General features: G+C 50.0%; 1 protein-coding gene across 3 annotated transcripts in view; it reads right to left on the bottom strand.

Annotated features, from left to right (window-relative positions):
• The window catches only part of plp1a (proteolipid protein 1a), a 17,479-nt gene extending 4,874 nt beyond the window's left edge, over positions 1–12,605 (bottom strand). Inside the window, exons 1-4 of one of the 3 annotated variants that reach the window (XM_036970274.1) lie at positions 12,265–12,605; positions 10,246–10,432; positions 8,624–8,780; positions 4,235–4,403 (exon numbers count right to left, since the gene is read on the bottom strand). In XM_036970274.1, the coding sequence (XP_036826169.1) occupies positions 4,235–4,403; positions 8,624–8,780; positions 10,246–10,432; positions 12,265–12,268 (517 nt within the window). In that variant the 5' untranslated portion in view covers positions 12,269–12,605. Of the gene's footprint in view, positions 1–4,234; positions 4,404–8,623; positions 8,781–10,245; positions 10,433–11,791; positions 11,916–12,264 lie in introns of those variants that run through there. The other 2 variants (XM_036970276.1, XM_036970275.1) reach the window with 2 other exon arrangements.
• Positions 12,606–13,498: the final 893 nt, after the last annotated feature.

Raw genomic sequence — 13,498 nt, 5'->3', positions numbered from 1 at the left:
TGTTCTGGTACATTATGGTCTGGTAAGGTCCGGTCTGGTACGGTAAGGTCTGGTATGTTCTGGTACATTATGGTCTGGTACGGGATGGTACGGTACGGTAGGGTCTGGTATGTTCTGGTACATTATGGTCTGGTAAGGTCCGGTCTGGTACGGTAAGGTCTGGTATGTTCTGGTACATTATGGTCTGGTAAGGTCCGGTCTGGTACGGTACGGTAAGGTCTGGTATGTTCTGGTACATTATGGTCTGGTACGGCCTGGTACGGTACGGTAGGGTCTGGTATGTTCTGGTACATTATGGTCTGGTAAGGTCCGGTCTGGTACGGTACGGTAAGGTCTGGTATGTTCTGGTACATTATGGTCTGGTACGGTAAGGTCTGGTATGTTCTGGTACATTATGGTCTGGTAAGGTACGGTCTGGTATGTTCTGGTACATTATGGTCTGGTACGGTAAGGTCTGGTATGTTCTGGTACATTATGGTCTGGTAAGGTACGGTCTGGTACGGTAAGGTCTGGTATGTTCTGGTACATTATGGTCTGGTAAGGTCCGGTCTGGTACGGTACGGTAAGGTCTGGTATGTTCTGGTACATTATGGTCTGGTACGGCCTGGTACGGTACGGTAGGGTCTGGTATGTTCTGGTACATTATGGTCTGGTAAGGTCCGGTCTGGTACGGTACGGTAAGGTCTGGTATGTTCTGGTACATTATGGTCTGGTAAGGTCCGGTCTGGGACGGTAAGGTCTGGTATGTTCTGGTACATTATGGTCTGGTAAGGTACGGTCTGGGACGGTAAGGTCTGGTATGTTCTGGTACATTATGGTCTGGTAAGGTCCGGTCTGGTACGGTAAGGTCTGGTATGTTCTGGTACATTATGGTCTGGTAAGGTCCGGTCTGGGACGGTAAGGTCTGGTATGTTCTGGTACATTATGGTCTGGTAAGGTCCGGTCTGGGACGGTAAGGTCTGGTATGTTCTGGTACATTATGGTCTGGTAAGGTACGGTCTGGTACGGTAAGGTCTGGTATGTTCTGGTACATTATGGTCTGGTAAGGTCCGGTCTGGGACGGTAAGGTACATTATGGTCTGGTACGGTAAGGTCTGGTATGTTCTGGTACATTATGGTCTGGTAAGGTACGGTCTGGTACGGTAAGGTACATTATGGTCTGGTACGGTAAGGTCTGGTATGTTCTGGTACATTATGGTCTGGTAAGGTACATTATGGTCTGGTACGGTAAGGTACATTATGGTCTGGTACGGTCCGGTCTGGTACGGTAAGGTCTGGTATGTTCTGGTACATTATGGTCTGGTAAGGTCCGGTCTGGGACGGTAGGGTCTGGTATGTTCTGGTACATTATGGTCTGGTAAGGTCCGGTCTGGGACGGTAAGGTACATTATGGTCTGGTACGGTAAGGTACATTATGGTCTGGTACGGTAGGGTCTGGTATGTTCTGGTACATTATGGTCTGGTAAGGTCCGGTCTGGGACGGTAAGGTCTGGTATGTTCTGGTACATTATGGTCTGGTAAGGTACGGTACGGTACGGTAAGGTCTGGTATGTTCTGGTACATTATGGTCTGGTAAGGTCCGGTCTGGTACGGTAAGGTCTGGTATGTTCTGGTACATTATGGTCTGGTAAGGTCCGGTCTGGGACGGTAAGGTCTGGTATGTTCTGGTACATTATGGTCTGGTAAGGTCCGGTAAGGTACAGTGTCCCAGCCCAAAAGAATTGTGAGGGTAGAACTTACCGGTAAAACGTGAGCCTATCACAATTAACATATATTGCCTAGAAAAATATAGGCCATGAAAAATGAGCGAATTGCATTGTGGTTCGACGAAAACACCTTTTGCCAAGGCGGAGAGGAGTGGCCGAGATCGCGGCGTGCGCAGACAACAGTGGATGCATCAATTCAGGCTACAAGTGGAGGCCTAATGACAATCCCAGAATGTCATTACAATACACCTAAGTGTTTTATAGCAGCTGTCGGTTTCCATTCATCACATTGTTGGTGCACAGCGCACTGTTGGGGTTTGGATGCTGGAGTTATTTTCTGAGTGAACTAATGTGCACAGGTAGCCTACAGGGGCGTCTTTGTTAAGTGATTGTTTGACAATCAGATGAAAACATCATGACTGGTTGTGTTTCTGCCACATTAAAAGGTAATACATGTTAAACGTGGTATGACCAACCTTTACTAGACCCACAGAGATCATACAGGGCATTCAGAAGGTATTCAGAAGGCATTCAGAAGGTATACAGAAGGCATTCAGAAGGTATTCAGAAGGCATTCAGAAGGTATTCAGAAGGCATTCAGAAGGTATTCAGAAGGCATTCAGAAGGCATTCAGAAGGTATTCAGAAGGCATTCAGAAGGCATTCAGAAGGCATTCAGAAGGTATTCAGAAGGTATTCAGAAGGCATTCAGAACGCATTCAGAAGGCATTCAGAAGGTATACAGAAGGCATTCAGAAGGTATTCAGAAGGCATTCAGAAGGCATTCAGAAGGCATTCAGAAGGTATACAGAAGGCATTCAGAAGGTATTCAGAAGGCATTCAGAAGGCATTCAGAAGGCATTCAGAAGGTATTCAGAAGGCATTCAGAAGGCATTCAGAAGGCATTCAGAAGACATTCAGAAGGCATTCAGAAGGTATTCAGAAGGCATTCAGAAGGTATTCAGAAGGCATTCAGAAGGTATTCAGAAGGCATTCAGAAGGCATTCAGAAGGTATACAGAAGGTATTCAGAAGGCATTCACAAGGCATTCAGAAGGTATTCAGAACGCTGGACTATTTCCATGTTTTGTTTTACGTTACAGCCTTTATTCTAAAATAGATTCAAACAGTTTTTCCCCCCTCAACAATCTACACACATTACCCCATAATGACAAAGCAAAAACAGGTTCAAATTTGTTGCTAAATTTATTAAACCTTAAATATCACATTTACATAAGTATTCAGACCCTTTACTCAGTACTTTGTTGAAGCACCTTTGGCAGCGATTACAGCCTTGAGTCTTCTTGGGTTTGACTCGAAAAGCTTGGCACACCTGTATTTGGGTAGTTTCTCCCATTATTCTCTGCAGATCCTCTCAAGCTCTGTCAGGTTGGAAAGGGAGTGTTGCTGCACAGCTATTTTCAAGTCTCTCCAGAGATGTTCGATTGGGTTCAAGTTCGGGCTTTGACTGGGCCACTCAGAAACTCATCCCGAAGCCACTCATGCATGGTCTTGGTTGTATACTTAGGGTCATTGTCCTGTTGGAAGGTGGACCTTCGCCCCAGTCTGAGGTCCTGAGCGCTCTGGAGCAGGTTGTCATCAAGGATCTCTCTGTACTTTGCGCTGTTCATCTTTCCCTCGATCCTACCACCACCATGCTTCACCGTGGGGTTGGGGTTCATCGTAGGAATGGTGCCATCCTCCAGATGTGACGCTTGGCATTCAGGCCAAAGAGTTCAATCTTGGTTTCAACAGACCAGAGAATCTTGTTTCTCATGGTCAGAGTCTTTAGGTGCCATTTGGCAAACTCCAAGTGGGCTGTCATTTGCCTTTTACTGAGAAGTGGCTTCCATCTGGCCACTCTACCATAAAGGCCTGATTAGTGGAGCGCTGCAGAGATGGTTGTCCTTCTGGAAGGTTCTCCCATCTCCACCAGAGGCACTCTGGAGCTCTGTCAGAGTGACCATCGGGTTCTTCTCCCCCGATTGCTCATTTTGGCCAGGCAGCCAGCTCTAGGAAGAGTCTTGGTGGATCCAAACTTCTTCCATTTAAGTATGACGGAGGCCTTGGGGACCTTCAATGCTGCAGACATTTTTTGGTGTCCTTCCCCAGATCTGTCTCGGAACTCTATAGACAATTCCTTTGACCTCATGGCTTGGTTTTTGCTCTGACATTCACTGTCAACTGTAGGACCTTATATAGACACGTTTCCAAATCATGTCCAATCAATTGCATTTACCACAGGTGGACTCCAATCAAGTTGTAGAAACAGCTCAAGGATGATCAATGGAAACAGGATGCACCTGAGCTCAATTTGCAGTCTCAGAGCAGATGGTCTGAATACTTATGTAAATGTGATGTTTACATTTTTTTTATTTTTATACATTCACAAAAAATATAATCCATTTCAGAATAAGGCTGTAACGTAACAAAATGTGGAATTAGTCAAAGGGGTCTGAATACTTACCAAATGTTACCATATGAATGAACATAGCAGATGATATAGTGAGGTGATGTTCTCTTTCCTTACCGTACTGCCTGGCGTCGATACAGAGCTGGTTGATGCTAGCTGGGGTCTCAGTCAGGACGGTGATGGTCTGGCAGGTAGCGTCCATGTTGTAGAAGAAATAGACAGGCAAGGCAGAGAAGGCAAACACCAACAGCCACACCACCGCCAGAAGGTACGTTATCAATATAAACTGCAGATGAAGAGAGAGATTCATGTTTGGATATTATGAATTTTAACAGGCCAAAAATGAATCAAGAAGTGCAACTTTCACAGGTTTCTTGAGCTCTCATTTCCACCCTCACTCTCTTACCTCTATCCCACTGGACTCAGCCCCACTATACCTTCACACCATCCTCTCAACTACCTCCTCACCCAGCCTTCCTCCATCCTCATCTTCTAACCTCCACCCCATCCACACCCTGTTACCATCACCCCTCCACCCTGTTACCATCACCCCTCCACCCTGTTACCATCACCCCTCCACCCCTCCACCCTGTTACCATCACCCATCTACCCTGTTACCATCACCCCTCCACCCTATTACCATCACCCTCCACCCTGTTACCATCACCCCTCCACCCTGTTACCATCACCCCTCTACCCTGTTACCATCACCCCTCGACCCTGTTACCATCACCCCTCGACCCTGTTACCATCACCCCTCGACCCTGTTACCATCACCCCTCGACCCTGTTACCATCACCCCTCGACCCTGTTACCATCACCCCTCGACCCTGTTACCATCACCCCTCCACCCTGTTACCATCACCCCTCCACCCTGTTACCATCACCCCCTCCACCCTGTTACAATCACCCCTCCACCCTGTTACCATCACCCCTCCATCCTGTTACCATCACCCCTCCACCCCATCCTGTTACCATCACCCCTCCACCCCATCCTGTTACCATCACCCCTCCATCCTGTTACCATCACCCCTCCACCCCATCCTGTTACCATCACCCCTCCAACCCACCCTGTTACCACCACCCCTCCACCCCTTCACCCTGTTACCATCACCCCTCCACCCTGTTACCATCACCCCCTATCCTGTTACCATCACCCCTCTACCCTGTTACCATCACCCCTCTACCCTGTTACCATCACCCCTCCACCCTGTTACCATCACCCCTCCACCCTGTTACCATCACCCCTCCACCCTGTTACCATCACCCCTCCACCCTGTTACCATCACCCCTCCACCCTGTTACCATCACCCCCTCCACCCTATCCTGTTACCATCACCCCTCCACCCTATCCTGTTACCATCACCCCTCCACCCTTTTACCATCACCCCTCCACCCCACCCTGTTACCATCACCCCTCTACCCTGTTACCATCACCCCTCCACCCTATCCTGTTACCATCACCCCCTCCACCCTATCCTGTTACAATCACCCCTCCACCCTGTTACCATCACCCCTCCACCCCATCCTGTTACCATCACCCCTCCACCCCATCCTGTTACCATCACCCCTCCACCCTGTTACCATCACACCTCCGCCCTGTTACCATCACCCCTCCAACCCATCCTGTTACCACCACCCCTCCACCCCTCCACCCTGTTACCATCACCCCTCCACCCTGTTACCATCACCCCCCATCCTGTTACCATCACCCCTCCACCCTGTTACCATCACCCCTCCACCCTGTTATCATCACCCCTCCACCCTGTTACCATCACCCCCCCATCCTGTTACCATCACCCCTCCATCCTGTTACCATCACCCCTCCATCCTGTTACCATCACCCCTCCACCCCATCCTGTTACCACCACCCCTCCACCCCATCCTGTTACCACCACCCCTCCACCCCATCCTGTTACCATCACCCCTCCACCCCATCCTGATACCATCACCCCTCCACCCCACCCTGATACCATCACCCCTCCACCCCACCCTGATACCATCACCCCTCCACCCCACCCTGTTACCATCACCCCTCCACCCCACCCTGTTACCATCACCCCTCCACCCTGTTACCATCACCCCTCCACCCTGTTACCATCACCCCTCCACCCTGTTACCATCACCCCTCCACCCCAGCCTGTTACCATCACCCCTCCACCCCACCCTGTTACCATCACCCCTCCACCCCACCCTGTTACCATCACCCCCCATCCTGTTACCATCACCCCTCCACCCTGTTACCATCACCCCTCCACCCTGTTACCATCACCCCTCCACCCTGTTACCATCACCCCCCATCCTGTTACCATCACCCCTCCATCCTGTTACCATCACCCCTCCACCCCATCCTGTTACCATCACCCCTACACCCTGTTACCATCACCCCTCCACCCTGTTACCACCACCCCTCCACCCCATCCTGTTACCATCACCCCCTCCACCCTATCCTGTTACAATCACCCCTCCACCCTGTTATCATCACCCCTCCACCCTGTTATCATCACCCCTCCACCCTGTTATCATCACCCCTCCATCCTGTTATCATCACCCCTCCATCCTGTTACCATCACCCCTCCACCCCATCCTGTTACCATCACCCCTCCACCCCACCCTGATACCATCACCCCTCCACCCCACCCTGATACCATCACCCCTCCACCCCACCCTGTTACCATCACCCCTCCACCCCACCCTGTTACCATCACCCCTCCACCCCACCCTGTTACCATCACCCCTCCACCCCACCCTGTTACCATCACCCCTCCACCCTGTTACCATCACCCCCCCATCCTGTTACCATCACCCCCCATCCTGTTACCATCACCCCTCCACCCTGTTACCATCACCCCTCCACCCTGTTACCATCACCCCCCATCCTGTTACCATCACCCCTCCATCCTGTTACCATCACCCCTCCACCCCATCCTGTTACCATCACCCCTACACCCTGTTACCATCACCCCTCCACCCTGTTACCACCACCCCTCCACCCCATCCTGTTACCATCACCCCCTCCACCCTATCCTGTTACAATCAGCCCTCCACCCTGTTATCATCACCCCTCCATCCTGTTACCATCACCCCCCATCCTGTTACCATCACCCCTCCACCCTGTTACCATCACCCCTCCACCCTGTTACCATCACCCCCCATCCTGTTACCATCACCCCTCCATCCTGTTACCATCACCCCTCCACCCCATCCTGTTACCATCACCCCTCCACCCTGTTACCATCACCCCTCCACCCTGTTACCATCACCCCTCCACCCTGTTACCATCACCCCTCCACCCCAGCCTGTTACCATCACCCCTCCACCCCACCCTGTTACCATCACCCCTCCACCCCACCCTGTTACCATCACCCCTCCACCCCTCCACCCTGTTAACATCACCCCTCCACCCCAGCCTGTTACCATCACCCCTCCACCCCAGCCTGTTACCATCACCCCCCATCCTGTTACCATCACCCCCCCATCCTGTTACCATCACCCCCGCACCCTGTTACCATCACCCCTCCACCCTGTTACCATCACCCCCCCATCCTGTTACCATCACCCCTCCATCCTGTTACTATCATCCCTCCACCCCATCCTGTTACCATCACCCCTCCACCCCATCCTGTTACCATCACCCCTCCACCCCATCCTGTTACCACCACCCCTCCACCCCATCCTGTTACCACCACCCCTCCACCCCATCCTGTTACCATCACCCCTCCACCCCATCCTGTTACCATCACCCCTCCACCCCATCCTGATACCATCACCCCTCCACCCCATCCTGATACCATCACCCCTCCACCCCACCCTGATGCCATCACCCCTCCACCCCACCCTGATACCATCACCCCTCCACCCCACCTTGTTACCATCACCCCTCCACCCCACCCTGTTACCATCACCCCTCCACCCCATCCTGTTACCATCACCCCTCCACCCCATCCTGATACCATCACCCCTCCACCCCACCCTGATACCATCACCCCTCCACCCCGATACCATCACCCCTCCACCCCACCCTGTTACCATCACCCCTCCACCCCACCCTGATACCATCACCCCTCCACCCCACCCTGTTACCATCACCCCTCCACCCCACCCTGTTACCATCACCCCTCCACCCCACCCTGTTACCATCACCCCTCCACCCCATCCTGTTACCGTCACCCCTCCACCCTGTTACCATCACCCCTCCACCACAGCCTGTTACCATCACCCCTCCACCCCAGCCTGTTACCATCACCCCTCCACCCCAGCCTGTTACCATCACCCCTCCACCCCACCCTGTTACCATCACCCCTCCACCCCACCCTGTTACCATCACCCCTCCACCCTGTTACCATCACCCCTTCACCACAGCCTGTTACCATCACCCCTCCACCCCAGCCTGTTACCATCACCCCTCCACCCTGTTACCATCACCCCTCCACCCCAGCCTGTTACCAACACCCCTCCACCCCAGCCTGTTACCATCACACCTCCACCATTCCCCCACTCTCTCACCGTGCTACTAAGACAGCGACCACACAGGGTGCTCCTGAACTCTCCGAAGGTCTGCTTGGCGGCGCTGGTGGTGTAGAATCCCTCCGCCAGCAGTACGATGCAGTAGAGGAAGAAGAATGAAGCCAAGCCATAGATAACATACTGGAAGTACTGGATACTATGTTGGAAGAGCAGAAGAGGAGGGGCAGGAGAGAAGGAAGAGGAGGGGCAGGAGGGTTAAGGAAGCGGAGGGGCAGGGGAGAAGGAAGAGGAGGGTGAAGGAAGAGGAGGGGCAGGGGGGTGAAGGAAGAGGAGGGTCAGGGGGTTGAAGGAAGAGGATGGTCAGGAGGGTGAAGGAAGAGGAGGGTCAGGAGGGTCAGGAGGGTGAAGGAAGCGGAGGGTCAGGAGTGTGAAGGAAGCGGAGGGTCAGGGGAGAAGGAAGAGGAGGGGCGGGAGGGTGAAGGAAGAGGAGGGGCAGGGGAGAAGGAAGAGGAGGGGCGGGAGGGTGAAGGAAGAGGAGGGGCAGGGGAGAAGGAAGAGGAGGGGCAGGAGGGTGAAGGAAGAGGAGGGGTAGGGGAGAAGGAAGAGGAGGGGCAGGGGAGAAGGAAGAGGAGGGGCAGGGGAGAAGGAAGAGGAGGGGCAGGGGAGAAGGAAGAGGAGGGGCAGAGGAGAAGGAAGAGGAGGGGCAGGAGGGTGAAGGAAGAGGAGGGGCAGGAGAGAAGGAGGGAAAAAAGTATTAGGACACATCACTACAGTAGGACTATGATGTCTACCGTTAACTAGATGTCTGCCGTTAACATGAGGTCTACCGTTAACATGATGTCTACCATTAACAAGATGTCTATCGTTAACATGAGGTCTACCGTTAACATGAGGTCTACCGTTAACATGAGGTCTACCGTTAACATGAGGTCTACCGTTAACATGAGGTCTACCGTTAACATGAGGTCTACCGTTAACATGAGGTCTATGGTTAACATGAGGTCTACGGTTAACATGAGGTCTACGGTTAACATGAGGTCTACGGTTAACATGAGGTCTACCGTTAACAGTAGGTCTACCGTTAACATGAGGTCTACCGTTAACATGAGGTCTACCGTTAACAGTAGGTCTACCATTAACATGAGGTCTACCATTAACAGTAGGTCTACTATTAACATGAGGTATACCATTAACAGTAGGTCTACCACTAACAGTAGGTCTACCATTAACAGTAGGTCTACCATTAACAGTAGGTCTACCATTAACAGTAGGTCTACCATTAACAGTAGGTCTACCACTAACAGTAGGTCTACCATTAACATGAGGTCTACCATTAACAGTAGGTCTACCATTAACATGAGGTCTACCACTAACAGTAGGTCTACCATTAACATGAGGTGTACCATTAACAGTAGGTCTACCATTAAAAGTAGGTCTACCATTAACATGAGGTCTGCCGTTTAGTTCAATGTACTTATACAGCAGACTCAGGGGACATCTAAACAAGGCCAATCCTGGTCCTGGATCGCCAAAACAATTGAGGTTTTTGTTCCAGCCCAGCTATAACAAAGCCTAGGTCTTGGCCACCTCTATTCTAATCAGTTGCAGGTATTCCTAGGGGGGTAGTTTAGGGATAAAGCAATAGCCTTTGAGCCACTCACAGGTAGGCCAGGGTAATGTAGTCCTGTAGGTTACGGGCGAAGTATGTCTCGATGAGTCTCTCCGTCTCAGTGAGGGCCTGGTGACCACAGCCACAGAACAGAGCGATCCCTGAGAAACACAGCAGAGTGGCCACCAGGGAGCAATATGGTACCCCTCCCAGGCACTTCATACAGCAGTCATAACAACCTATAGGACAGGACATAACGACATAGGGGTTAATGTAGGGTTACGTATGGGTTACCTCTAGAGAAGCAGAGGGCAACCACCAAGGGAGTGGTAATGAACACACGTCACTGTGACTATATGGATGGATAAAGAACTGTATACTGTAAGGATCTGGCAACAGTTATTCCACAATCCAGCTGTGGTCGTAAAATCTCTCATCCCTGGGTTACTCTTTGTGGCTTTGGAATGCTCTGTTCCCTATGCACAGTAGTGTTCAGTCTGTCAGCTAGCTACGGGCATTCTTCCCCAGAGTCATGTGCTGTGAATGGGCCCTTAGGATGTGAGGATCTGTCTGTCCCAAACCCAGCACTAACCCTGGCTCCAATCAGCGCTCACACCATGGAGAGTGGGAGAAAAGAGGGAGGACAGAGAAAAAGACTAAGAAAAGAGAGAGGCTGCTTGTGTGACTGCAGAGACAATGTTCTTTGTCCCGGTGCAGTGTGGGAAGACAAGGGCCACCAATGTCAAGCAAACAATAGCCAGAGCCACCTCCAGCACCCACACTGGGGTTTATAGAAGCAGAAGGAGGCTTGTGACAACCAGAGGGATATCCAATAGTCCGTGGTGGAAGTGGGGAAAGGCAGGGGGAGATCACGCTCTCCCTCAGAAGACTGGCTGGAGCTGGTACCATTATTACAGTTGGCACAGATGGCAGGAAGGGGCACCATGCACATGCACTCCGTGACTCCAGGGTTTTGTTTGTGTGTGTGTGTGTGTGTGTGTGTGTGTGTGTGTGTGTGAGAGATCAGGCGGTCTTCCAGGTTGCATAATCACTCCAGTGTGGAAATGAGTTTTAAACCAATTAAAAAGTTTGCCAATGAAAGAACACGGACTAAGAGCCAATTTATGGTTGATTGGAAAATGTGGTCGGAGACTCCGTAAGGATGGTGTGCTGCAATTACGGAGACATCAGAAGCACGCAGAAGCCAAATTGAGCTTTGGACCGCATCACCTCGCTCCTCTCAAATGTTGTAACAATGCGCAGGGCTCCATATAGTTCCGCATCGACATGATTAGTTGACGGTGGGTGATGGCGGGATGTCCTGTATAAACACAAACTCACTTCCTTGACAACAGCTCCGCGAAGCGCAAGAAGTATAAACTTTAAATGCCGTATCACTTTAAATGCTTCGCGGCCAATGCAGACGTAAGATTGACCATGTAGCGCCTTTTACAAACACACTGCCGAAAAGCCTCTTCAGTAACATGACTTGATATTCAGCACTTTACTTTTCTCAACACCTATGTTCAAGCAATTTTGTTATTTTGACAAAATAGCAGTACTTATCATACACATAGGAAGGAAAATAGCATAGTCACCCAGCAACAGGTCCAGGGGTTTTCTACCTAGTTTAAAACAGTTCCACTTCTCTTATTTGCACAATTCTAGCCTCAAAAGTCCCCTCTCGAGAACTGCAGAGAGGACCTATACTAATAAAGATACGGCCCTATTAGGGACCTCAAACAACTTCTCATGGACATCACAGACCTTTATGCCCGAGAAGCAAGTGAAACAGGAACTGAAGCCCATTAGTGTTCAAATTGTTGCAAAGTGGCCTATAATTAATTCACTTGCTACTTTCCTAAAACCAATAGCACTTAGAACACATTGGGTTGGTAAAAATGAAGACATTGTAAGTGAAAGACAATGCACTTCTGAAAAGTAGGCTAGTTTGTACCTCTCGAAAGCATTAAACAAATCACTTATCAGCACTTTTCATGCCAGCCATAATATTATAAAATTCCCAAATAATTCAAAGAATACCAACGAAAATGTACAGTAGACGACTTACCCATGTTGTCTCTGGTAGGATGTGTGCTCAATACCGGGGTTCTGTGCTACTTTCCACCCCAGCTGCTCGATGATATTATGCACGACTTGTCCTCAGCACCCGTATATCAATCTCAACTCGCTGTCTCTTTCTCTCTGTCTCTCTCTCCAACAATGAACAGACAGACCCGCTGATGGCTGAAAGTCGAATCTTAAAGAAACAATGTCGCTTTTCAATGAACTAGGGGTCCGCACTAGAACTGTCCGGGTTCAAGACTGAGGATAATGAAGGTCAACTTCTCTCGCCGTTGGAGAAATGTACTTCAGTTCATTGTTAGTAAGCAGCACCACGTGCATTTGCATATCATTGTGGTAGCATATCCAAGATGTCTTCCCAGAAAAGATTCCACATTCTTTTCTTTCTTTCTTTCTTTCTTTTGTTTTCAAGTGTAGCCTAGTCTAATAGGCCTAGCAGTAGTGATGTAGGACTACTGTTTCATGGGATAATAAACAAAACAACAACCTACTATACTAGCCTTGTATGAACCATCCTGATCTCACTAGCTTACATTTTATTTACGGGCTCCTAACCAATTGTGCTATTGTGTGTTTATTGCGTTATTTGTAACTTATTTTGTACATAATGTTTCTGCCACCGTCTCTTATGACTGAAAATAGCTTCTAGATATCAGGACAACTATTACTCACCTCGTACTGGAAGAATATTTTTTCTTTAAGAGTCGAACGCAAAGGATTTACTTCAGACACCCAACAAGGCCCAAATCACCGTCATTCTCAGGAAGAAAAGACAGAAATATCGGGGACGTAGGTCGGCGTGCCTTGTAAGGATCCAACAGCGATTGAGTAATCCCCCTCTACCATCAGTCCTATTAGCCAACGTGCAATCATTGGATAACTAAATGGATGAGCTGTGATCAATACTATCCTACCAACGGGACAATAAAAACTGTAATATCTTATGTTTCACTGAGTCGTGGCTGAATGACGACATGGGTAACATACAGCTGGCTGTGTTTTTGGTCCATCGGCAAGACAGAACAGCTGCCTCCGGTAAGAAAAGGGGTGGTGGTCTGTGTCTATTTGTAAATAACAGCTGGTGCACGAAATCTAATATTAAGGAAGTCTTGAGGTGCCGCTCACCTGAGGTAGAGTATCTCATGATAAGCTGTAGACCACACTATTTACCTATATTTCTCGTAGCTGTCTACATACTACCACAGACTGATGCTGACACT

Source organism: Oncorhynchus mykiss, chromosome 31 (assembly GCF_013265735.2).
Source record: "Oncorhynchus mykiss isolate Arlee chromosome 31, USDA_OmykA_1.1, whole genome shotgun sequence".
NCBI lineage: Eukaryota > Metazoa > Chordata > Actinopteri > Salmoniformes > Salmonidae > Oncorhynchus > Oncorhynchus mykiss.
The sequence above is the reverse complement of the archived record's forward strand: the minus strand, read 5'-3'. Positions and strand labels throughout refer to the sequence as shown.